The sequence below is a fragment of the Hevea brasiliensis genome, chromosome 12 (genome assembly GCF_030052815.1).
Source record: "Hevea brasiliensis isolate MT/VB/25A 57/8 chromosome 12, ASM3005281v1, whole genome shotgun sequence".
Lineage (NCBI taxonomy): Eukaryota > Viridiplantae > Streptophyta > Magnoliopsida > Malpighiales > Euphorbiaceae > Hevea > Hevea brasiliensis.
In genome coordinates, this window is record NC_079504.1 from 56314265 (window position 1) to 56341655 (window position 27391).

The 27391-nt window shown below is 35.7% G+C and overlaps 1 protein-coding gene across 1 annotated transcript; it reads left to right on the forward strand.

Moving 5' to 3' along the window:
• The first annotated feature begins 3765 nt into the window (after positions 1–3765).
• LOC110653904 (gamma-interferon-responsive lysosomal thiol protein) lies at positions 3766–26181 on the forward strand. The gene is made up of 5 exons (XM_021809742.2): positions 3766–4101; positions 4198–4263; positions 4924–5064; positions 25389–25481; positions 25684–26181. The coding sequence occupies exons 1-5, from the start codon at positions 3835–3837 to the stop codon at positions 25900–25902; spliced, it is 786 nt and encodes a 261-aa protein (XP_021665434.1). The 5' UTR covers positions 3766–3834; the 3' UTR covers positions 25903–26181.
• The last annotated feature ends 1210 nt before the right edge of the window (positions 26182–27391 follow it).

Below are 27391 nucleotides of genomic sequence, written 5' to 3' on the forward strand. Positions count from 1 at the left end.
ATCAATTACAAGCTCAAACTATATTATCCATCAACCCAATTACACCCAAGAGAACCCATACAATATCAAACTGATCATAGTAAATATATTAGTTAGTCCCTTTCAGTCTCCTCTAGACATATCCCAATATATTTATTATTATAACACTAAACCACAAAGGGTGTCTTCAACTATATGGGCAACAACCCTCTCACCAATGGACAAGAATTTCTTCCTCTTGAATTCCATGTCCTTACTCTACTTTAGGTCGAAGCTTCTCTCCACTGCAATGGGTAAGTGCCCCTCATCAATTGATAGAGTCAAATCCTCAGCAATTGGCAAAGCCCCTCTCTACAATGGGTGAAAGCCTCACTCCATGGGCTGAAAGCCATTCTTTTCAATCGGCAAAAGCTAAATAATCTTTTCCATCATTCTCCTATTTATATTGTTAATTCCCTCAATCCTAATCTGATTAGGAGTCCCACTCAATTTAGGAATAACACAAAAATAAGAGTTCTACTTTATATAGGAAATATTCCTCTATCCTATTGAAGAATATTTCTCCCACTCAAATTAGGAAAATGTCTCTCTAAATCTTATTAGGATTTTGAGTCATAATTCTAACATATATATATTATGAAATGTTCATTCAAAAATTGAAAAATAAAAATAATAAAAATAAAATATACAACAATTAATAAAAATTTAGGACATTATATTATTTTTATAAATTAAAATTTTAAAAAATATAAATTAAAATTATTAATAGCCTCATTCATTAGTAAGACTAATTTGTAAGACTAATTTCCTCATATAATTCTAAACCAAACATAACAACAGTTTGTTCAAGTTATAGCCATTTGAATTATGGCTGCCGGATTGGACTTACCCAGATTTTTTGGGCAAATTCTAGTTCTGGCAGTTTTAGGTCACCAACTTTAGATGGCCAAATGACTTGGTTAAGGGTATAATTTGAGTTTGTGTTCTTATAAAAGTTTTAGGTCTATATCTCAGCTTTCCACTGATAAAATTTCAAGTCATTTAGACCTGCCTAGCCCAAGTTATGGCCAAATGAACAGACACACTGTTCATTTGGTTATTTTTGTACAGGTCAGATTGCCAATTCCGGATTTGGTCAATTTGTTCACTAAGTTTTGGTCACTTTTTGGGCATGATTCCTAAATGAAAAATATTCCATTTTGTGTCTATTTTCATTCCCAATTGGGCTCACACCAATTGGACTTGTAAATTTTTAGTTTTGGTCCCTGAAAGGGACCTTGGTCCTGCTGCCTGCAGCATGACCCTAAGCAATCCGAATTTGCATTTGGTTTCAACACTTCTAACATACTCCAATTAGTCACAAATGACCATTTCTCACCTCAAACCAAGTCCAACACACCATTTAACACATTCTCACATTTTTTTCTTCCAAACCCTAGGTGCCAAACCCTAATTCACAATTTGTTACACTTAATTAATTTTAAGCATACCAACATCACTTTCACATTCATACAAACTTACCTACACTTTTAATTCAATCAAAACACATGTATACACCCATCAAACCCTAGCTGGCCAAATTTACTTCTAATCCTCCAACAATTATTTTCATTTCATTTTAAGCATATTTCCAAGTTCTTCATGCTATAAATACTTTAATTAAAGTAAAAATTTAAAGTGAACTCACTAATCTTGAATTGCAGAATTTTCTTCCTCTTCAACTCCTTACTTTCTTCTTTCTTTCTCCTTAACTCTTGTTTTCTAGTTGCCCAAACAAACATTAATTAGGGAACTTAAAATTTCTATGGCTGAAATTTAGTTTCTTCAAGCTCACAAAAGAGCTCTAATAGAGGTTTTGAGAGGGAAAGGGTGAGAGTGAGAGGGACGGCAACCTTGCAAGAAGAAGATGATGATTTTATTTTTTGTTTCTTTTACTTTTTGTATATTTATCAAAGCTTTTTGACTTCGTCAAATTTTCCATTAATTTAAAATTTAATTATGATGTCATGGCTTATGTCACCCTATGATGTCATAATTTTTCATCTTTTTTCCTTTTTCTTCTTCATTTATTTTTCTTTAGTTCTTAAATTTAATTCACGATTCTGAAATTTTCTTTTCTTCGATTTTATTTGACAGTTAGGTCAGGAGTCAGCTCTCAGGGTCAATTGACCAAATTGCCCCTCACCGGTTCGACCTGGTTTATAAATAATTTAATATTTCTTCTGGATCCCTGACTTAATTATTTGACTGACTTAACAATTCTTTTTCGTGATTTTCTCTTTTTCACTGTGTTCGTAATAGTCCTAAGGACCGCAACATCACATTTTACGATTTGAAATTTGAGTTTAAATTGACCTCGCAGTCATTCCCGAGAAGGTCACCCATCACTGTGACTCTCGGCTCATTTAACTTCTTATTTTCTGTTTTTCTTATTTATACTTAACCAATTGACAATTACGAATTATTTGTATTCAGGGCTTATCTAGTTATCTTAAGTGTGGTTCTAATCCCCTTAATTATCCGGATTGACACCGGTCATCGAAACAGTGAAATATACCAGGCTATGTAAATAGGGGTATTACATAGCTTTATACATTTCAGGTGTCTACAAGCACAAGCACAACCTATCATCTCTATTTGAAATAATATATTTGAAAAATGAAACTGATCCATATGTTTGTGTTGTTAATTTGGCCTATCGTGGCATACATATCAACCTGGATAAGATAGAATATCATCTATTACTAACTAAGAAAATGATATATAAAATATGGACTAAATTTCACACATGGTCACTCAACTTTACGAGTATTTCATAGAAGTCACTAAATAAAAATGATTGAATTTCAATTTGATTTCATACAAATTAATGTGATTAGAAATTAAAGATTTCGGAGAGTTTCTTAAAAGAAAAAAAAAAAGAAAATGGGATACACAAAATACGCATCCAACTACCACCTTTACCGTCAAATAGTTGACAAGTTAGTATGTTAACTTAAAACTTTTAATTACATATTATAGTTACTTTTATGAAATCAAATTGAAATTAAGTGAGTTTTATAAAAGAAATTAAAATTTAGTAATTTTCATAAAATTTGAGTGATTGCATATGATAATTATATATTTTATAAGTATTAAAAATCTACCTATATATGGAATAGGCAGCCATTTAACAAATTTACCAATAATAAAAATGGAGAAATGATGAGATTAAGGCTCTATTTATTTTATTTTTAAAAGATATTTTTAATATTTTTTAATATTTAAAACACTTAAAAAATAAGTTAATATTTTTTTAAATTATTTTTTATTTTTTAAATTTTGAATAATTTTATTGAAATTAAAAACATCTATATAAATATTACATAAAAAATATTATTTATAAATTATTTTATATGAAATAAATAACTTTAATTATTATTAAGTGTAAGTTATTTAATAAAGTTAATATTATTTATTTATATTTTTAAATAAAATTAATAATTTATTAACGTTTTATTTTTTTATTTATTTTTCTGTAACTTTTTAATTAGTATAAATATATTTAAATAAAAATCTAATTTTTAATAAAAAATTTAAATTTTACATTCTTTATATAAGAAAATCTAAATTTTCCGTTAAAAAAAAGAGCAGTATCTTATTTAAAAGAAAAAAATACAGATATTTTGTCACGAAGCTAAAGCTTCCTGTGGTGGCTGGTTATGCCAGCAAACACCTGCAAAATCATGCAAGATTTTATTTTATTTTATTTTTTTTTCCAAATTTTCTTTTTCTTTTTATTTATTTCTTTATTTTTTAAACATGAAAATTGTGTAAGGAGTCTGATTGCTCATCCCCTCCCTCCAAAAGTCCCAAATGGCTTCAGTTTGTGGTGCAGCAAAAACCTTCTCTTGTTTGTTTTACCTTTTATTATTATTTAGCTTCTCCTCTTCGACTTCTTCAGATTCAGGAAAAGTCTCCTTGGGATTATACTATGAATCCCTGTGTCCTTACAGCGCCAATTTCATTGTCAATGATCTGATTGAGCTCTTTGAAGATGATGAGCTCTTTTCCATTGTAGATCTCTACCTCTCCCCTTGGGGTAATGCCAGACTCAACGGCAATGACTCCTTCGTTTGCCAGGTGTGTAAAATTTTTGTTTTTCTTGATCGATTATGATCTGTTGTTGTTGTGGTGGTGGTGGTTCAGGGGAAATTTGATTATTTTTTATTATCGCAGCATGGTCCTTTCGAATGCCATTTGAATACCGTGGAAGCTTGTGCAATTCATGTTTGGCCTCAGTTGGTGAGCCTTCTGTTCTTTCACCTTTAGCAAATCTTATGGTTACTTTTAAATATCAGAAGAGAATTTTGTTACCATGTTTTGCTTTGTTGTTACTTTAGCAGAAATTGTGAAATTGTTGTGTCTTTTGACATTCAGTAAGCACAGAGTAGCTATAGAATTTCCTTTTAGTAGATATTTGTATATTTTCATAATATTCAATACTAGTTTCTAGACTATTTGTTTGATTATTGAAGAAATGTATTACGTGTGTGGAGTATTTTGCTTAGAAAGTGGGAACTCGTAAGAGTTCATTTGGTTCGCTTGGGAGATTTAATGGGAATGGAAATTGATATCTACTATTCCGACATGACCTTTCCATTTTCATTTTTTAGATTAATGGTAGTCTTAAAATTGTACTAAAAAAGTGTGTTTCACTTTCAAGTAATTCTAGTTATTTAAATATAAAAAGATGATAAAAGAACTTTTGCATTCCTTGTGTACTAAACAAGAAAATGGAATTGTCTGGGAATTGCCCACTTCATTTCCAGATAAAAACAAATGTGGCCTAAAATTTGTGGCATTGCTTGTTTTAGAAATGGAAATGCTTAAGTTTTTGTTTTTTTTTTTTTAGTTTTTTTTATATTTCAAGTTATTATCCTCAACATCATGTATTTGATGCAGGAGGATCATTTTCGTTTCATCCATTGCATTGAGTCTCTGGTGTATGAGCGCAAATACCCCCAATGGGAATCATGCTTTGAGACATTGGGTTTGGACCCAAAACCCATAGCTGATTGCTACAGTAGTGGATATGGCAAAGAGGTTGGTTTCCATACTAATTGTCTAATTGTCTTGTACTTTTTTTGTAATCAACTAATTCAAGTTGTGCAAGTGTGTTTTCTGAAATACTGTGCTTGTTAAATTATTTGATCAAGAGAGAATCTCCACTATTTAAGTTAATTGCTATAATATTCGGTAATTAGTTTTACATTTTAAGTTGACTATATAAATATATGGACATTATACACAGTTTGGAGGAAGTGAGTTTTTATAAGCCAGAGCACTTTCCTGCATATAATTGCAAAAGGATCGCAGTTTTCAAATTTGTGATTATTTGATTTTAAGCTTCAATAAATTGTTTGTTGTCCCAAAATAGTCCAAGAGGGGGGTGAATTGGACTTTAACAATTTTTCGGCCCTTGCTTATAGCCTAATGAAAAATTGTGGCTTCGTTCAACTATGTGCTTCTCTATATAAAAAGAAAATAATATGTGCTTCAACAATGTGTTCCTAAGTTGCAATTCAATTCTCAATCAATGTATATGGCAATATCTAACAAAGCATTTATCAACCAATTTTCTCAAGTCACTCAATATGTTCACAAATTTATCAACTCAACCTATTTAACCAACATTCAATATCATGTATATGAGGAAAAATTTAAAATTGCACAAAAGTAAAAGGTAAAGGATAGAGAGATCAAACACAAGGATTTTATAGTGGTTCGGCTTAACTAGCCTACATCCACTCTCTCAAAGAACCCTCTTTGAGTCTTCTCTCCACTATTTGCTCTTTTGAAGGCAAGAGACCAAAAGCCCTTTACAATTTCTCAACACCAAGCTTTTACACCAAGGTAGCTTGAAACCTTCACAAGTGCTATCACAAGCACTTTCTCTCTCAAGCTTCAATAGGTGCTTGTACAACCTCTCTTGAATGCAATTCAATATTTCAACACTCACTCTTACTCAATACAAATCAAACTATAAAGAAGAGATGAGTTGATTTGCCAATGGAAGCTCAAAATCTTTAAAGCTCTTGAATGAAAGCAATAAATGAAAAATCAATGTTGGAGTTCAAATGTAAGCTTTCATTAAGTGTAAATGAAGTAGAGAATGTTAATTTATAGTCCCAAATCATTTTAGACCGTTTGAAACCCTTTTGGAACGTTACACACACTGCCCAAGACAAAATAGCCGTTATTTTGTCCTTTTGTGCGAAGTTGAGCAGCTCTGGTCAGTTAGCAAACTAATAAAATTTTAGGAGCAGTCAGCAAACTGGTTAGTAAACTAATGTTTTTAGCAAACACATTAGCAAACCGAAAATTTTAGCAAACCAGTTAGGAAACTAAGTCAACAGCTGCATGTCTCAACTTGCAATGCAAAATGATTTAGACCTTTAAAAAATGTTTCAATAGTTGTGTTCAAGGTCATGATGAGAAAAAGTAATCAGAAAATAAATTTTCATTTTTGAGCTCCATATGACTAAATTCTCATCTATTCTTTTTCACAAAAAGACCTAAGACTCTAACACTATGCTTCTCATACCTTTGCTTTGAGTCTTGATTTCCATAGCCTTTTTCTCATTTTGTATTTGTCTTGAAATACCTTTGAGTATCCTTTCTTCTTAGATACAACTTCAAAGGTTCTTTATGCATAAGACAAAGAATCTACACATCACTTTAAGGTTGGGTTAGATAGATTCTCTTTGAGTTTTGTTATCATCAAAATCAATGCTCATTTTGAGCTACACGGGGTCAACATTGTTATAATTGGTTTCTCATGGATATGACAATTCAGGTTCACTACCTTGAAAGAGATATCAGTTCTTTTTTGGCACAAGCTGGGAAACAACTTCAATCAAAATGATTACTTTTAGAGATCTAAATGTTGTGACATTCACTACTGTGATATGTTAACTTGAATAGTTATCACCCAGTAACAAACTTTTTTTTTTTCCTTTACCCTATTAAGAAGCTTTAATTACAGCATATTGCTATCAACTCGGCCTGAAAGCTTAGTGATGTGGGACCTTCTTCTACTAGAGATTTTAGGTCAACGTACTTCAGGAAGAAATGTAGGAAACAATTTGTTATGTGTATTTTAACTATTTAGGGTATTTTGGTATTTGAATTTATTATTAAGGTTAGGGTTATTTCTGTACATAAGTTTTGTGAAGGGTTTCTAACATTAGATTTTTGTATTAGACAATTGAGAATTAAATAAATTTGAGAGCATTGTTTCTTCTTTGAGTGTGGGGGTTATTTCTGTACATAAGTTTTGTGAAGGGTTTCTAACATTAGATTTTTGTATTAGACAATTGAGAATTAAATAAATTTGAGAGCATTGTTTCTTCTTTGAGTGTGGTCTATTGGTTCTACATCACTCAGACAAGAAATTAAGAAAGCCAGAGCTAAGGGAGTTTTAATCAGGCCAATGGAAAACTATTTTGACAGGGTTGTGATTTGTGATGTTTAATTTATTCATGGATGAGTGTGTCAGTCAAGGGGAAAGAATTTTTGGAATTATTCATAGTTGCCTATTATCTTTAATTTTCAGTTCTTTTCGTTTTACTGCAACTCTTCAAGGAGAGGGATGCCAAAGGTGTCACTAGTGATTGGCAACTTGTTCCATTTTTTGTTTTCAAGTTACTTCTTTTTTATTAAAAAGTATTATAAAAAAAAAAATAAAGGTTAACTTTTCATTTAAAATCTAAAAAAAGAAAATGAATTTGATATTTGTGACTTCAATGTCCCAACTTTTCTTCTTTCTCCATTTAATTAGAAAATTTCCATATTATTTTAGATTTTATTTTGTCAAGAATAAATTTTCTGTTCCTATTAGGTTTGGGTTTCTGTTAAGTTCCTAAGACAAGGATCGTGTCACAAGTCGATGGACAAAGAAATCTTCCCCTTCAGCCGACACCTTTCCTTTGTTACGATTCTTTCTTCGCCTTGAAGAGCCTATTGTGACTATAATTAAGAGATTGTTAGAGGGAGCCCTTTCAACCTCAGGACTTGTTTAATGAGAAAGTCTCAAACCTCGAATTAGAGATAAATTGCTACTTGTTTTATTAATGAAATTGCACTCCTTGTACAAGAGAGGTTTACAATAATTATTGAAATTCTATTACTAGTAGAAATCGTAAAGTCAAAAGGAAATATAACTTCAAAAAGGAAATAAACAATTGAGTAGGAAATACATAGGAAATAAAATTATGTCACATAGAATCCTTTGACAACTTGGATATCTTCCTAGCTATGGGTCCGAGGTCCTATGCCTTTTGTAACTCTTGCCAATGAAAGCATCCACAACATCACTTCCCTCCTGGAGAAAGTGCTTGTCTACAAGCTCTGTTGAAGGATAGGCAACTTGAAATTGGTCTATAGGTTCCCATGTGGCTTTGAATTCAGGAAGGTCAGCTATCAAAATTTCCCAAGTGTCGCAATTTAATCGAGCACGAAGGATTTATGCAGGAATAGGCAATGTTTGACCCTTAACAATAGGTGGTAAGGATGGAATAGCAACAAGGACCTCACCTTCGAATGGCTTCGGAAGAGATGCATGGAAAATGTCATGAATTTTGATGGAAGGAGGAAGTTCTAGCTGGTAAGCCACTTCACTAATGCGTTGCAAGAACTTGAAGGGACCATAATATCGTGGGGCAAGCTTATGACTAGAATGCTTTATGATGGACAGGCTTCGATAAGGTAAAAGACGCAGCCACACATAGTCTTCTGGAGTGAAAACGACTTCGCAATGTCCCTTATCATAATAGTCTTCCATACAGGATTGGGCTTGTTGCAAACGAAGACAGATGTTAGCCAAAATCTCATCTCTCTTGCAACGCATGATCTACTGCCTCAAACCTTGTAGAACCCAGCTTGTAGGACAGCAACCGAGGGCGGTCTCTCCCAAACATAGCCTAAAATGGTGTAGTTTTCAGGGCAGTATGAAAGGAGTTGTTGTAACAGAATTTCGCCCACGGAAGCCAATCCACCCAACTCTTACTTTTTTCTCCTACAAAGCAACGCAAATACATTTTAATGGTGCGATTGATGACCTCTGTTTGCCCATTGGACTAGGGCTGGTAAGCAGAGGCAAAAGCCAATTTGGTACCATAGAGGCAAAAGAGTTCTTACCAGAGGTGGCTTGTAAATACCACATCACAGTCACTGACAATGGTTTTAGGCAGTCCATGTAGACAAAAAACATGAGAGAAAAAAGCATGTGCCACACTAACTATTGTATATGGATGAGAGGGGGGAATAAAATGGTCATACTTTGAAAATCGGTCAATCACTACAAACAAAACAGTTTTCCCTTGAACTTTTGGCAAATCATATGTGAAATCCATTGAAATGTCAGCCCAAATTGGGTGGGAAGAGCCAAAGGTTGTAAAAGGCTGGTGGGATACAAATTTTGAGTCTTGTTTTGGTGACACATGACACAGGCTGCAACAAAGTCCGGAATAGTACCTTTCATTCCCTTCTAGTAAAAATCACTTCTTAACCATTGGAGAGTTTTCTAAGTTCCTTCGTGAGTCCCATTGTGAATGCCAGCAATAACTATAGGAATTAGAGTAGAAGTGGGCGGTAAATAAATTTGCTGTCGACACAAAATCAGGCCATTAAGAACAGACCAATCTCCACCCATTTCTCCCTTTAGAATTCCATCTTGAAGTTGAGAGGGTGGCATTGTTCTCAATTTCTTCCCTAATTGCATAAATAGCTGCACTAAAGCCTTGGATATGGCACATAAAGTGCCTTCCACTTCATCCCGCCATGATATTGCATTAGCAACTCTGTTTAGTTGGCCTGATTTATGTTCTACTCGAAAATCACAGCCCAATAGTTTACTGACTCAATGTTGTCGTGGAGAGGTACTGAGTTGTTGATTGAGGAGATGTTTGAGGCTGTAGTGATCTGCGCTAATGAGTAAAGGTCTGCCCATAAATAAGGGGGCCAATGTCGCACTGCCTTTGCTAGACCAATCAGTTCCTGTTCATAGGCAGCCGATTTAAAATGGTGTTTTGCTAATTTCTGACTAAAGAATGTAATAAGGCATCCTTGTTGTTGAAGAACCACCCTAATTCCTCTTCTTGAAGCATCGCATTCCACAATGAATTCCTTATGAAAATTTGGCAACTGTAAGATTGATGCTTGGGCGAGGGCTATTTTAACTTCTGGAATGATTCCATTGCCAAGTCACAATTGGACAAGCTTGCCACCAGGTTAGGCTAAGTCAAGCTAAGGGCAAGTTCAAGCTAATGCATAACAAATTGGTTGATCTCAAGTTGGAGATTAGCGTGATTAAATTTTAAAACCTAACAGCAACCACAATTTGATGTTCACATTGAGTTTAGGCTTGCCTTTTTCTCTTCATTTTCTTAAAATTTCCCTTATAAGTTTGTTTGAACTCCTTTTTAGCCTAAAATTTTAATTTCAACTATAATACCTATTCGGAGATGTAGTTTTGGAGGAGGAAAAACTTAATTTTATTCATCAATCTCACAATATATGCATAATTCTCCTATAATTCCTTCCTAATTAGGAACATATACAAATCCCTAAAATTATGTTTATCCTAAAGTTATGCTACACTAGAATACATGAGTTGACTTTCCTATCTCATAACACTCCCCCTCAAGTTTGAATGTAGATGTTAGTCATGTGTAGCTTGTTATAAATGTAGTCAACGGAGCTTTATTTAGAGCTTTGTAAAGATATCTCTCAATGGTTCTGTTTTAATATAAACTATGGAAACAAAGCTTTTTTCCCTGAATTTTGTTAGGAATGAAGTGACAGTCATTATCAATTTGTTTGGCTTGTTCGTGAAACATAAGATTAGAGGCAATATGAAAGGTAGTTTGATTATCACATCATAGATTAGTTGGTGATGAAGACTTAAGACCAACTTCATTCAATAATTGATATGTCCACATTATTTCACACACAGAATATGCGATAGCTTTGTACTGTGATTATGCACTGGATCAAGAGGCTAGATTTTGCTTCTTACATTTCTATGACACCAAATTTTCTTCAATAAAGACACAATACCTGGTAGTAGATTTTCTATCAATTTAGGATCTTGCCCAATTTGCATTTAAAAATCATTTAATATTAGAATGATCATTATTCTAATATAGTAAACACCGTCTTGGAGCTCCCTTCAAGTAACATAAGATTTGCTCTAAAGATGCCCCATTGATTAACTGTTGGAGAAGACATTAACTAATTTAACACTGACAGAGTATGCAATGTCAAGATGAGTCACTGTAAGATAGTTTAGTTTATCAATCAATCTCCTATACCTTTTAGGATCTTCAAAAGATTTACCATCTTCTTTTGTACGTTGCAAATTGGGAGTCATTGGTGCACGTGCATTACACGGCTTAGCACTCAATTTTATTGTCTTGGCCAACAAGTTAAGAACATTTTTCTTTGAGACAAGAAGATACTTTTCTTACACCTTACCACCTTAATAATCAAGAAATACTTCATCCACCCTGAGTCCTTTGTTTGAAGCTAGATGTGAAGAAATGATTTTAGAGATGAAATACCTGTAGTGTCAGTAATAACAATATGAATTAATATGTATAACTAGTAAGACTATGCTAGCCTCATACTGTTTATAAAACACCGAGGGATTACACTTGTTCTTCTTCATTTTAAATTCTTGAACCGACTCATTGAATTTCCCAAATCAAGTACGAGGATTTTATTTCAAACCATCCATTGATTTATGAAGTCAAGAAACTTTCTCATACTTACCTAAGTAACAAACTCTGATGCTTGCTCTATATAGATGTTCTCTTGAAAATCACCATGCCGAAAAGCATCTTTGATATCTAACTGGTGTAAAAGCTAGTTATAGGTGGCTACCATAGAGATGAATAGACGAACGGAGACAAGTTTTGCTACTAGACAGAGTGTTAGAATAATCAATATCATAAGTATGAGGGTACCCTTTAGCAATAAGACGGGCTTTAAGATAAGCCATTGAACCATCAAAATTAAACCTTACTGCAAACACCCTTTTTCATCTACTTATATGCAATAGCTTTCTTTCCTACAGGTAAAGGTAAAGTTACCAAATCCCAAGTACCATTACCATCCAAGGCTACCATATCCTCTTCTATAGTTGCACACTAGCCAAGATGAGCTAAGCTTCATTAACAGTTTTAGATTTAAAACAAAATCTATAATGCAATAAAGGAGCTAAAAGAAGAAGATAGTTGATAATAAGAAATAAAGGAGGAAATAGGATAAGTACACTGATGTTTACCTTTTCAAGGAGAAATAGGAAGATCAAAACTAGGATCATGATCATTGGATATTGTATCCAACAACAAAGAGGTTGGTAGAGGACATGAGTCATGACTCTCCAGTCGTCGAGACTAGACATGGACAATAGGTGGTTGAGTAGGTGTTGGAGCTACTGCAGGAATATCTGGTGAACTAATAAAACTAATAAAATGGGTTAAAATATAAATAGGTAGATAATCTTCCTCCCCTTGACACGCATAAATAAAAGAGGGAAAGGATAGAGTATTTTCAAGGATGGTGACATCTAGGGAGACAAAAAAGCGATTAAGAGTAGGAGAGAAGCACTTGTAACCTTTTTTACAAAAAGAGTAACTAAAGAAAACACACTCGAGAGATTTTGCGTCAAATTTGGTTGCATGAGGACGAACATCACGAATAAAACAAGTATTACCAAACATAAAGGGTTCAATTTGAAACTTTGACTTAGAAGGAAAGAGAACAATATAAGAATATCACCCTTAAGAATAGAAGTAGGCATTCTATTGATCAAAAAACAAGTTGTGGAGACAATATCAGTCCAAAATAGTTTAGGGACTTTCATTTGGAACATAAGTGCCCAGATTGCCTCAAGAAGATTTTTTTTTCTTCTTTCCACAACCCCATTTTGAGAGGTTCTATTAACACATGAAGATTAAGGAAGAATGCCACTTTTGTGTTGTATAAGACTGAAGGTAGCTAAAAAAATTCTTTGGCTTTATCACTTCGTAATGTATGCACAAAAACATTAAATTACGTTTTTATTTTAGCATAAAAGATGGAAAATAACTCAAAACGGCTTTTCATTAAACATAACCAAGTTACACAAGAATAATCGTTAACAAAAGTAACAAAGTTGTTATGGAAAGTCAATCACTATGTTATGGAAAGTCAATCACTATATTATTTCTCTGTATATTTTGTATTCTGTATTCCTATTTAGGATTTCTTATTTAGGATTTCTTCCTAATTAGTAGAACACAATTATATGAATCAATTGTATATATATACCCATGTACAGATTAATTGAAATCAATGAGAATCATCTTTTTCTACATGGTATCAGAGCAGGTCATCAATCTAGGGTGACTATTTGTTCTCACTACCCAGCTCAGGAGAGACCTTGGCCGCCGACCGGCCGTTTCAACCCCGATCAACAACGCCGGCGTCGTCTCAACCCCCTCATTTCACCATTGTGTGCTGTTGCCTGATCCAGTATAACCATTAAAGGACTTCTGAGGTTTGGCTCTCAGATCCTATTTCGGTATTTGCTTGATTTCTGATTTTGGGTTATTTTGCTGCTATAAGCACTTTGGATTAGCGTTTTGGTTAGTTTTCTTTGTCTCAACAAATGGCAGACAATAAGAATGTTATTTCTGATGTGATTCCGGTGATGACTAAGATCACGGAACACAAACTTAATGGTTCGAATTACTTGGAGTGGAGTAAGACTGTTAGGGTTTATTTGCGTAGCATTGATAAGGATGATCACCTTACTAAAGATCCACCCACTGATGATACATGACCAACTTGGCTAGGGGAGGATGCTCGGTTGTTTTTGCAGCTTCGAAACTCGATTCATAGTGAGGTAATTAGTTTAATTAATCACTGTGAATTTGTTAAGGAATTGATGGATTACTTAGATTTTCTGTATTCTGGTAAAGGGAATATCTCCCGTATTTATGATGTTTGTAAGGCATTCTATCGTGCTGAGAAAGATGATAAGTCTCTCACGGCTTATTTTATGGATTTTAAACGGGTATATGAGGAACTTAATGTATTGTTGCCTTTTAGTCCTGATGTGAAAGTTCAGCATGCCCAACGGGAGCAACTGGCTGTTATGAGTTTTCTTGCAGGCCTTCCTTCAGAGTATGAGACTGCTAAATCTTAGATTCTCTCCAGTTCTGAGATTTCCTCTTTACATGAAACGTTCACACGGGTCCTTCGTACAGAGAGTACTCAATCTTCACACACGCGGTAGTGCTCTTATTAGCGTAATCCAAATGGACAACGAGGTTAATAGAAGAGGAAGTAGAGGAATTACAGCAGCAAGTAATCAGCGTAATGGAGAGGCTAGTTCTAATCGAGATTCAAGAGGAGTCATTTGTTTTTTTTTCCATGAGCACGGCCATACAAAATATAATTGTCGCAACTTGAGAAAAAATCAGCGATCACAGATAGCAAATATGGCGTGAGAGAATTCTACTGATATCTTCCTCTCGAGAAAACTATTTTGGTATCTGCAGAGGATTTTGCACAATTTTTCCAGTATCAGGCATCTCTAAAGCCTACCAGTTCCCCTGTCACTGCGATCGCTGAGTCAGGTAAATCCACTACATGTCTTGTGTCTTCTTCATTCAAATGGGTTATTGATTACGGTGCAGCAGATCACATGACAGTAATTCTAGTCTTCTATCCGCTTTTGATCTAATCTCACTTCCTCTCTGTTACTTTAGCCGATGGTTCTACTTCTTGTGTCATGGGTTGCAGGCTGCGAACCCGACTTCATCAATTTCTTCGTCTTACATTTTGTGTCTATCAAAATTCTCTTTGAATCTACTTTACATTAGTAAACTTACTCGTACCTTAAATTGTTCTGTTTCCTTTTTCTGACGGTGTTTGTTTGAGGATCTTACGATGAAGCGATTATTGGTAGAGGAAGCGAGTCAGGTGGTCTCTACATTCTGGAAAATCATGTACCGCGGTCGCTTGTTTGCTCCAGTACCTTAACACCTCTTGAAGCTCATTGTAGATTGGGTCATCCTTCTTTGTCTACCATGAAGAAGCTGTGTCCTTAATTTCAGTCTTTATCAGTAGTAGAATGTGAGTCGTGTCAGTTTGCAAAACATCATCATTTGCCTTCTGTGTCTAGATTCAATAAATGGGCTTCATCTCCTTTTGAGTTAGTTCATTCTGATGTTTGGGGTCCTTGTTCTGTTACATCTAAAACTGGATTTCGTTATTTTGTTACTTTTGTTGATGATTACTCTCGTGTTACCTGGTTATATTTAATGAAGAATCGTTCTGAGTTGTTTTTTATCTTTTGTGCCTTTTGTAATGAAATCAAAACTCAATTTAATATTCCTGTGCACATATTAAGAAGTGACAATGCCAAAGAATACTTTTCAGCACAATTTCAGCCTTATATGACACAAAATGGCATTCTTCATCAGTCTTCCTGTGTGGATACCCCATCCCAAAATGGCGTGGCCGAAAGAAAAAATCGTCATCTTCTTGAGGTAACTCGTGCTCTTCTTTTTCAGATGAAAGTACCTAAACACTTTTGGGCGGATGCAGTTTCTACGGCATGTTTTTTGATCAATCGTATGCCGTCTTCTGTCTTTAATGGGGATATTCCTTATACTACTTTGTTTCCTACAAAATCTTTGTTCCCTATTGAACCCCGTATTTTTGGTTGTACCTGTTTTGTGCGTGATGTTCGTCCACAGGTTACTAAATTGGATCCAAAATCTCTCAAATGTGTCTTCCTTGGGTACTCCCGGCTCCAAAAAGGGTACCGTTGTTTCTCTCCTACTCTTAATCGTTATCTTATTTCTGCAGATGTCACATTTTTTGAGTCCACTCCATTTTTTCCTCCATCATCTGTGTATGAGAGTCAGGGGGAGGAGGATGATCTCTTAATATATACTGTCCAACCAATGTCTAGTCCTCTCCCACAGCCTGTTCCTTCTATCTCTAGACCTACTCGACCTCCCGTTGTTCATGTTTATTCCAGAAGATTGAAGATTCCTGACTCAGATCCTCCACCAGCTACTTCGTTGGGAGATCCTGTACCTCATACTGATCATGATTCTGATCTAGACTTACCCATTACTCTTCGTAAAGTAAACGTTCATGTACTTACCCTATCTCTTCTTTTGTTTCTTATAATCAATTGTCTTCTTGTTCTCGGTGTTTTGTTACTTCTTTAGACTCTGTTCCTATCCCTAATACTGTTGATGAGGCACTGTCTCATCCTGGCTGGTGTGATGCTATGAAAGAGGAAATGGAGGCTTTAGATGCTAATGGTACATGGGAACTATTACCTTTGCCCACTAGTAAGAAAGCTATTGGTTGCAAATGGGTATATCTGATGAGGTAAATCCTGATGGTTCTGTGGCTAGGTTAAAAGCACGCCTTGTAGCAAAAGGATATGCTCAGACATATGGGGTTGATTACTCTGATACTTTTTCTCCTGTAGCTAAACTTACTTCTATTCGCTTGTTTATCTCTTTAGCAGTTACATATGATTGGCCCCTGCATCAATTGGATATCAAGAATGCTTTCCTTTATGGTGATCCTCAGGAGGAGGTTTATATGGAGCAACCACCTGGGTTTGTTGCTCAGGGGGAGTTGGGTAAAGTTTGTAGGCTTCGAAAGTCTCTTTATGGCTTGAAACAAAGTCCCAGGGCATGGTTTGAGAGATTCAGTGAAGTAGTACAGGAATTTGGTATGCAAAAGAGTAAGTGTGATCACTCAGTATTTTATAGGCAATCTGAGGATGGTCTAATTCTCTTGGTAGTCTATGTGGATGACATTGTCATCACTGGGAGTGACTCTGCAGGTATTTCATCTCTTAAAACCTTCCTCCAAACTCAGTTTCAGACCAAAGACTTGGGATTGTTAAAGTATTTCTTGGGTATCGAAGTTATGAGAAGTAAGAAGGGTATTTTCTTGTCTCAAAGAAAATATGTCCTCGATCTATTGACAGAGACAGGAAAATTAGGTGCTAAGCCTTGTAGCGCACCAATGACTCCAACTTTACAATTGTTAGCAGGGGATAGTGAGTTGTTTGAAGATCCGAGAGAATCAGAGATTGGTAGGAAAATTGAACTACCTTACAGTCACTCGTCCTGACATTGCTTATGCCGTTAGTGTGGTAAGCCAGTTTATGTCTTCCCCAACTGTTGCTCATTGGGAAGCCTTGGAACAAATCTTGTGTTATCTGAAGGGTGCTCCAGGAAGAGGTTTGCTATATGATAATCATGGGCATTTGAATGTTGAATATTTTTCAGATGCCGACTGGGCTGGATCTAAGGTTGACAGGAGGTCAACTACTGGATATTGCGTTTTTATTGGAGGAAATTTGGTGTCTTGGAGAAGCAAGAAGCAGAGTGTAGTTTCTCGATCTAATGCTGAATCCGAATACAGAGCCATGGCACAATCAGTATGTGAGGTAATGTGGATACTTCAATTACTAGATGAGACAGGTTTTAAGACCTCCTTGCCTGCGAAATTGTAGTGTGATAATCAAGCTGCTCTTCATATTGCTTCTAATCCGGTGTTTCATGAGCGGACCAAACATATTGAGATTGATTGTCACTTTATTTGTGAAAAGATTCAACACCAGATCATCTCAACAGGACACATCAAAACTGGAGAGCAGTTAGGAGATATTTTCACAAAAGCTCTGAATGGAGCTAGGATTGACTACATTTGTAACAAGTTGGGCATGATTAACATCTATGCTCCAACTTGAGGGGGAGTGTTATGGAAAGTCAATCACTATGTTATGGAAAACCAATCACTATATTATTTCTCTGTATATTTTGTATTCTGTATTTCTATTTAGGATTTCTTATTTAGGATTTCTTCCTAATTAGTAGAACACAATTATAGGAATCAATTGTATATATATATACACTCATGTACATATTAATTGAAATCAATGAGAATCATCTCTTTCTACAAAAGTATTTAAAACTAGACTTAGAGACAAAAGGATAAAGACCCTAAACATCATAATGAACTAACTTAAAAGGGAACATGGATCCTGTTTTGAAGTTGGCAATAAAGGTAGTTGTAGTTTTAGAAGCTGCAACATTAGCCAACTGAACTTACTGAGGCCTATTTTAAAGTTTCCTGTATTTGCGCTTTGTATGGCCTAGCTCATTACAGGAATAGCACACAATTCCTCTGGACTTCTAATTGCTACTATCAACACTTTTTTCGCGGTTGGTAGTTCCCCCTCTTTTGTTACCACCTTTGTTGCCCTATTGTCCAGCCTCATTCCAATTTCCTCGACTTACAAGAGCACTTTTAGCATGAGGCCGCAAAGATGGATGTTTCAATGCAGAGAACTCTAGTGAAAGTCTTATGCAAGGAAGGAAGCTCAGAAATAGAGAGGATCTAAGACCTAGTAGTGACAAACTCTTAAGGTAAGCTAGCAAGAAAACTCATAACTGCCATTTGTTCATGTTGTGATTGTTGAACTTTAACCTCCGTACTAGAAGTAGGACATTAAGTTCATAAATTCGTTTAAAATCCATTAAATAAGTATTAAGAGGTCTATTCTGTTTTTCTGAACGATAAAAAGCTTTACATGCATCATAGACACGGAAACATTCTCTTACTAGAATACATGAAATCAAGGTAATCCATTAGCTCTTCAAAAAATTCATAGTGGTTCATTAAAATAATGACCTCACTATCAATAGAATTATGAATTTGCAAAAGTAATCTAGCATCTTCTCGCAAGCATGTTTGCTCCGTGTCATCTTTAAGCAGATCACATCTATACTCTGCAGATGCAAATGGACTGTTTTATCTAGTCGAGAAAGTTTGCTTTATTAAGTTTGTCTTCCATGATTTTTTTCATCACTGGAATCACATTTTCTACCATAGGCTTGCTTTCTATCATTTTATAACTATAAGACTACCACAGGCCAATTCACAATTTTGACACTTAAACAACCCCATCACAGTAATAGGTTTCTCACAAAAACTTAACAGCAACAGGTTAGGGTTAATGGCACACAGTACACAACACCAGAGCACTTGATTATAATTCAAGTCTTCCCTAGACCATCAAAACATGCAGAGAATATTAGATGTAGAAAGAGATGATTCTCATATATTTCAATTAATCTGTACATGGGTATTTATATACAATTGATTCCTATAATTGTGTTATACTAATTAGGAAGAAATCCTAAATAAGAATACAGAATACAGAATATACACAGAAATAATATAATGATTGACTTTCCATAACACTCCCCCTCAAGTTGGAGCATAGATGTTAATCATGCCCAACTTGTTACAAATGTAGTCAATCCTAGCTCCATTCAGAGCTTTTGTGAAAATATCTCCTAATCGCTCTCGCTTTGATATGTCTGTTGAGATGATCTGTTGTTGAATCTTTTCACGAACAAAATGACAATCAATCTCAATATGTTTGGTCCGCTCATGAAATACGGATTAGAAGCAATATGGAGAGCAAACTTGATTATCACACCACAATTTCGCAGTGTGGGGTCTTAAAACTGTCTCATCTAGTAATTGAAATATCCACATTACCTCACATACCGATTGTGCCATGGCTCAGATTCGGATTCAGCACTAGACCGAGAAACTACACTCGCTTCTTGCTTTTCCAAGACACCAAATTTCCTCCAACAAAAACGCAATATCCAGAGTTGACCTCCTATCAACCTTAGATCCAAATTAGTCGGCATCCAAAAACATTCAACATTTAAATGCCCATGATTACCATATAACAAACCTCTTCCCGAGCTCCCTTCAGATAGCACAAGATTTGTCCCAAGGCTTCCCAATGAGCAACGGTTGGGGAAGACATAAACCGACTTACCACACTAACGGCATAAGCAATGTCGACGAGTGACAGAAGGTAGTTCAATTTTCCTACCAATCTCCTCAGATCTCTCTGGATCTTCAAACAACTCACTATCCTCGCTAACAGCTTGTAAATTTGGAGTCATTGGTGCACTACAAGGCTTAGCACCTAATTTTCCTGTCTCACAATAGATCAAGGACATATTTTCTTTGAGACAAGAAAATACCCTTCTTACTTCTCATAACTTCAATACCCAAAAATATTTTAATAATCCCAAGTCTTTGGTCCAAATCTGGATTTGGAGGAAGATTTTAAGAGATGAAATACTGCAGAGTCACTCCCGGTGATGATAATGTCATCCACATAGACTACTGTGAGAATTAGACCACCTCAGATTGCTTATAAAATACCGAGTGATCACACTTACTCTTTTGCATACCAAATTCTCAGATCGCTTCACCGAATCTCCCAAACTGTGCCCTAGGACTTTGTTTCAAGCCATAAAGAGACTTCAAGCCTACAAACTTTACCCAACTCCCCGAGCAACAAACCCGGTGGTTGCTCCATATACACCTCCTCCGAAGATCACCATGAAGGAAGGCATTCTTGATATCCAATTGGTGCAGGGCCAATCATATGTAGTCGCTAAAGAGATAAATAAGCGAATGTAAGTAAGTTTAGCTACAGGAGAAAAAGTGTCGAATAATCAACCCCATATGTCCGAGCATATCCTTTTGCTACAAGGCGTGCTTTTAATCTAGCCACGAACCATCAGATTTACCTCATCAGAATACCCATTTGCAACCAATAGCTTTCTTACCAAGTAAAGGCAACAGCTCCCATGTACCATTAGCATCTAAAGCCTCCATTTCCTCTTTCATAGCAAAGACACCACCAGATGAGACAAAGGCCTCACCAACATATTAGGGATGGGAATAGAGTCTAAAGAAGTAACAAAACACCGAGAACAAGAAGACAATTGATTATAAGAAACAAAAGAAGAGATAGGGTAAGTACATGAACGTTTACCTTTACGAAGAGCAATGGGTAAGTCTAGATCGTAATCATGATCGTGATGAGGTGCAGGATCTCCCAACGAAGTAGCCGTGGAGGATCCGAGTCAGAATCTCCAATCTCTGGAATAAACATGAACAACGGAGGCCGAGTAGGTCTAGAGACGGAAGAAATAGGTCGTGAGAGAGGACTAGACATTGGTTGACAAGATATATTAAGATATCATCTTCCTCCCCGACTCTCATACACGGATGATTGAGAAAAAATGGAGTGGACTCAAAAATGTGACATCTGCAGAAACAAGATAACGATTAAGAGTAGGAGAGAAACAACGGTACCCTTTTTGGATCCGGAGTACCCAAGGAAGACACATTTGAGAGACTTTGGATCCAATTTAGTAACTCATGGACGAACATCACGCATACAAAACAAGTACAACAAAAATACGGGTTCAACGGAAACAAAGATTTTGTAGGAACAAAGCGTTATAAGGAATATCCCCATTAAGGATGTAAGAAGGCATACGATTGATAAAAACATGCCGAGAAACTGCATCCGCCCAAAAGTGTTTAGGAACTTTCATCCAAAAGAAGAGCACGAGTTACCTCAAGAAGATGCCGATTTTTCTTTCGCCACGCCATTTTGGGATGGGGTATCCACACAGAAGATCGATGAAGAATGCCATTTTGTGTCATATAAGATTGAAATTGTCTTGAAAAATATTCTTTAGCATTGTCACTTCTTAATATGCGCATTTAAATATTAAATTGAGTTTTGATTTCATTACAAAAGGCACAAAAGATAGAAAACAACTCAGAACGATTCTTCATTAAATATAACCAGGTAACACGAGAGTAATCATCAACAAAAGTAACAAAATAACGAAATCCAGTTTTAGAAGTAATGAACAAGGACCCCAAACATCGAATGAACTAACTCAAAAGGGGATGAAGCCCGCTTATTGACTCTAGACACGTAAGGCAAACGATGATGTTTTGCAAACCGACACGACTCACATTCTAGTACCGATAAAGATCAAATCGAGGACAAAACTTCTTCATGGTAGACAAAGAAGGATGGCCCAATCTAAAATGAGCTTCAAGAGGTGTTAAGGTACTGGAGCAAACAAGCGACCGCGGTACATGATTTTCCGTAATGTAGAGACCACCGACTCACGCCCTCTACCAATAATCGCTGGTCGTAAGATCCTCAAATAAACACCGATCGTAAAAAAGGAAATAGAACAATTTAAGGTACGAGTAAGTTTACTAAGAAAGTAGATTAAAAGAGAAATTTGGTAGACACAAAGCAGATGACAAAGAAATTGACGGTCGGATTCAGCCTAACCCATGACACAAGAAGTAGAACCATCACTAAAGTAATGAGAGGAAGTGGGATTAGACGAAAAGTAGATAGAAGACTAGAATTACTGTCATGTGATCTGTTGCACCGTAATCAATAACCCATTTGGATGAGGAAGACACAAGGCATGTAGTGGATTTACGACTCGTGATCGCAGTTGATAGGGGAACCGTAGGCTTTAGAGATGCTCGATATCGGGAAAATCGTGCAAAATCCTCTGCGGATACCAAAACAGCTTTCTCGAGGAAGATATCAGAGAATCCTCTGCTGCCATATTTGCCATCTGTGATCGCTGATTTTTCCTCTGAAGTTGCAGACAATTATATTTTGTATGGCCAGGCTCGTGACAATAATAACAAATGACTTATCTTGAGTCCTGATTAGAACTAGCCTCTCCATTACACTGATTACTTCTATTGCCTGTAATTCCTCATCTACTTCCTCTTCTATTACTCTGTTGTCCATTTGGATTACGACTAATAAGAGAACTACCGGCAGTCGTGAAGATTGGGTACTCTGCACGAAGGACCCGTGTGAATGTTTCATGCAAAGAGGAAATCTCGTAATCGAAAGAATTCGAGATTTAGCAGCCTCATACTTTGAAGGAAGGCTCGCAAGAAAACTCATAATACCAGTTGCTCCCGTTGGGCTTGCTGAACTTTCACATCAGAACTAAAAGGCAACAATACATTAAGTTCCTCATATACCCGTTTAAAATCCATAAAATAAGCCGTGAGAGACTTATTCTCTTTCTCAAAGACGGTAGAATGCCTTACAAACATCATAAATACGAGATATTCCTTTACCGTAATACATAAAATCTAAGTAATCCATCAATTCCTTAACAAATTCACAGTGATTAATTAAACTAATTACCTCACTGTGAATCGAGTTCCGAAGCTGCAAAAATAACCGAGCATCCTCCCTTAGCCAAGTTTGTTGTGTATCATCAGTAGGTGGATCTTTAGTAAGGTGATCATCCTTATCAATGCTACGCAAATAGACCCTAACAGTCTTACTCCACTCCAGATAATTCGAACCATTAAGTTTGTGTTCCGTGATCTTAGTCATCATCGGAATCACATCAGAAATAACATTCTTATTGTCTGCCATTTGTTGAGACAAAGAAAACTAACCGAAACGCTAATCCAAAGTGCTGACAGCAACAAAATAATCCAAAATCACAAATCAAGCAAATACCGAAATAGGATCTGAGAGCCAAACCTCAGAAGTCCTTTAATGGTGTCTTTGGATCGTGCAACAAAGACACACTGGTGGAATGAGGGGATTGAGGCGACGCTGGCAATGTTGATCGGAGTCGAAACGGCCGGTCGGCGGCCAAGGTCTCTCCTGAGCTGGGTGGTGAGAACAAATAATCACCCTAGATAGATGACCTGCTCTGATACCATGTAGAAAGAGATGATTCTCATATATTTCAATTAATCTGTACATGGGTATTTATATACAATTGATTCCTATAATTGTGTTATACTAATTAGGAAGAAATCCTAAATAAGAAATCCTAAATAGGAATACAGAATACAGAATATACACAGAAATAATATAATGATTGACTTTCCATAACATTAGAAAACATAGACTTGTTAGAACACGGTGGCTTACCAGCAATAAAACATCTTCTAGAAGGCACCAAACCATAAAGCAGGTCACAGGACTGCACTATTCACCTCGAGGTGACATCAATGAGAGAAAATGGAGTGGAAGGTGACATCAGATGCGACTACATGCGTCGATGAGTGGGACGACAGCAGAAACTGGTAGCAGTGCGTGATGGTCACTTGACTGGACTTTGCATGTAGGTTCGATGGTTAGACAACCTCCTTAGGTGGGCGGTGAGGTTGGAATGTCACCTTATGCAGGTGACCCGAGTTTACAGTGGGTTTATTGAGGAATAGAGACTCAGGCTTTCAATCTAAAACAGAGGGGGCTGAGAAATTTTCCTTTCCATACATGGCTCTAATACCATGTAGTTTTGGAAGAGGAAATTTCCATCAATCTCCTAGTATGTATATAATTCTCCCTAAAATTATGTTCATTCTAAAATTATGCTGCACAAAATAAGAATATAAAGTTGACTTTTCTATCTCATAATAGGAGAAGAGTAAAAATAAGTAAAGTCAGTCTTCATTTTTATTCTATATCTTGTTTCTCAACTCAAATCAACCAAGTTTTAATCTCAAATTAGATGGGATCAGCTAAAAATATTGCATGAATAAAGATATATTTCTATATATATAAAATTGAAAAATGCTATAAAATGTTAACCATAGAAACAAAAAATCATATTAGAGATGTGCACTAATAAATATTAGAAACTCATATAAATATCTTTATTTGGGAGGCTTCATTTCTCAACTAAATGTAGTTCAACCTGAGTCCACATTAACTCAACCCAAATGTTTCAGGCTGAGCAAATTGAGCTTTGATGATGTTCAGTCCAATTTATACTTATGTAGATGGATGGTGAAAAGAAATTGAAATGGTAAAAGAAGGGCTAAAATCTCATATGTAGTTAATTAGTTTGTGCTGATACCTTTTATGTTAATCTTGGCTTAGATTCCCTTTTAGTCCAGGAAAGTTTACTCATATGAAAAAATGTTAATTGATTCATATTTGGATATTAGTGCTTGAAGAGGCTTTCTTTGTGGAAATAATGTGTTTTAGGGGGAGCTTTTAACTGTTTTACAACTCTGGAAAAGTCTCTTGTTGTGGTACTTTTTACAATCATGTAAAATAATTTCAGAACTCGTGACAAAACCACTCACAATACATCAAATACCTTCAACCTTATTATCTAATTACAAAACCCAGAAGGAAAGAGTTCCTTGCATCAAGTAGCCTGGAGAAGTTCATGCAATAGTGCAAATCTATGCATCTTAACTTATTTTGAAAAATTTTGTTTATGTTGATCTTGTCTTCTTTTGATGTTTCTGTCACTCATGGATAGAGTCCTTGTATTCCTTGGTTGGTTCACTAACTTTTGCAACAAATTTAAATTACTATTCTGTTCGCAAAAAAACCATTTCTTTACAGTTCAGTATGATTTATTAATGTATGATTAATTGGATTTATAAATTATCCCTTCATGCAGCTTGAATTACAATATGCAGCTGAAACAAATGCCCTGCAGCCTCCTCATCGATATGTGCCTTGGGTAGTGGTGGATGGGCAACCACTTTATGAGGTTTGTTTCTTTAATCATGTCAATTATGTCAAAAGAAAAGTGTTTTGTTTATCAATTTTGTACTTTAGCAATCAAGGTTAGGGTGATCCAAATATATCAATGCAACAGATGATATTTTATCTCCATTCTTTCTAAGTTGTTGATTTGATTTTATTAAAAAGGTTGATTGGTGGGATCTATTATCGTTATTCTTGTGCTGCAGGACTATGAAAATTTTATAAGCTACATCTGCAAGGCCTACAACGGCACTGCTGTACCCAAAGCTTGCAGCGACGAATCTCGTAATGCAATCCAGAGGGGTAAAGCAAGACCAAAGATTCCAGTTTGCTATAAGGAGAGAGAGATGTCAACTGTATCGGAACAAATAATATCTGCCATATCATTGTGGATGAAGCGGACGATCGGGGATGCTTCATTATAGATGCTTCTAAAGTCTAATTACTGGTGCTGGGATCGAGTGATTGTTGGTTTCCTAGTCGTTAAATTTGCTGAATGCAGTTAAAAATGTAATATAAAATCTGCTTCTCTGTAGTCTGAGTTAATAAATTTCTTTTTAGAATTCAACATCATCTCTAATTGTGGCTGAAGTTTATTTCACTATCCCAATAAATGCAGAACTCAACAGCATGATACCTTGAGTAATTCCTGTAACATATTCAATTATACATGAAATGCACTTGGAGATGCTTTCCTACCTAAAGCTAGAATCTTGGGGTGCTTCAATGCTATGCGGTGGTGAGTTGTTTAGAGCAGCCTGATCACCAAGTTTAGAGCAGCACTTCTTTAGATCGAACAAATGGTATTGAAATTTTTTGCACCATAATTAATTTTTATCGTGGATTATATTAATATATTGGGTTCAAGGTCAAAGTAATTATAACTAGGGTGCAGCTTGGTTTACGACTTGAAAAGCTGAGATGCATGGTTCATTTTTAAGGTGACAGTCGAGCAAATGTACAGACATGTGAGTTCTGAAGACTAGTTCTGTATGTTTCTAGAATCAGTGTGGACTTAGTAGTTATTTGGGAGCGGTTAGGGAATGTGAGTCAGACGTTGATGAATATAAAAGTGCAGCAGTGACATAAAAGCAGTTAACAAAATGGGGTCAGTTTCAGGATCCTTCACATTTATATGTCATATTGGTCCTGTCATATTGGTCCACATTCCAAACTTCATTCGGACACCTCGTGCTTCAGTTAATAATCATATAAACCCCGAGTACAACTATGGTTTGATTTGAACTTATTATAACCAAGTTATCGCACAAGATTTACCCAAATGGATGCACTTTACACTTGCCGATTGGCACAGATATTAAGCATACCCAAAAGACATTAAAAAAATATAAACTTGCTTTTAACAAATCAAGGCATTAGTTCCATACATGAAAGAAATAACAAATTAGGGCGAATAAACAAAATATACCAATATCAAAGGGCTTGTGCTTTGGCCATGCTTCCATTTAAGGTTTTGAAACCCTGAACACTTCAAGGCTTCCCAGCATTCTTATACAGTAATTTAAGCATGATTGTGAATGCTTTAACTGCTGAAATAAAATATTAAATGCATGAAAAACACATCTAAAATAGATTCATTCTTGTTGACACCTCCATTGAAACCCATCTTTCATTCCTGTATTTCAACTAGATCCAACCCTTCATTAAGAAATCCTATCTCCATTTCTTCTTAATCCCTTATCGGATTTTTAAATACGTTAATGGTCTTCTTCATTACATACGATATTAACCACTTTGCTAGCTTTCCCACTAATGCCGACACCTCCTAGCCCACACAAGGCAAGTCTTCTCAATCAGCAAGTACTTTTCATATGTGAGCAACTTATTTCCAACGTAATAAATTGCTTCCTCCAAATTATCCATATCTTGAGGCGTTGCCCCCTAGGCTACCTC

Excerpts from the sequence above, each read along its gene's own strand:
- LOC110653904 (XM_021809742.2), top strand. The coding sequence starts at position 3,835 with ATGGCTTCAGTTTGTGGTGCAGCAAAAACCTTCTCTTGTTTGTTTTAC. Across the intron at positions 4,102-4,197 it reads ATGACTCCTTCGTTTGCCAG|CATGGTCCTTTCGAATGCCA; the intron begins GTGTGTAAAATT and ends TTATTATCGCAG. Across the intron at positions 4,264-4,923 it reads TTCATGTTTGGCCTCAGTTG|GAGGATCATTTTCGTTTCAT; the intron begins GTGAGCCTTCTG and ends TATTTGATGCAG.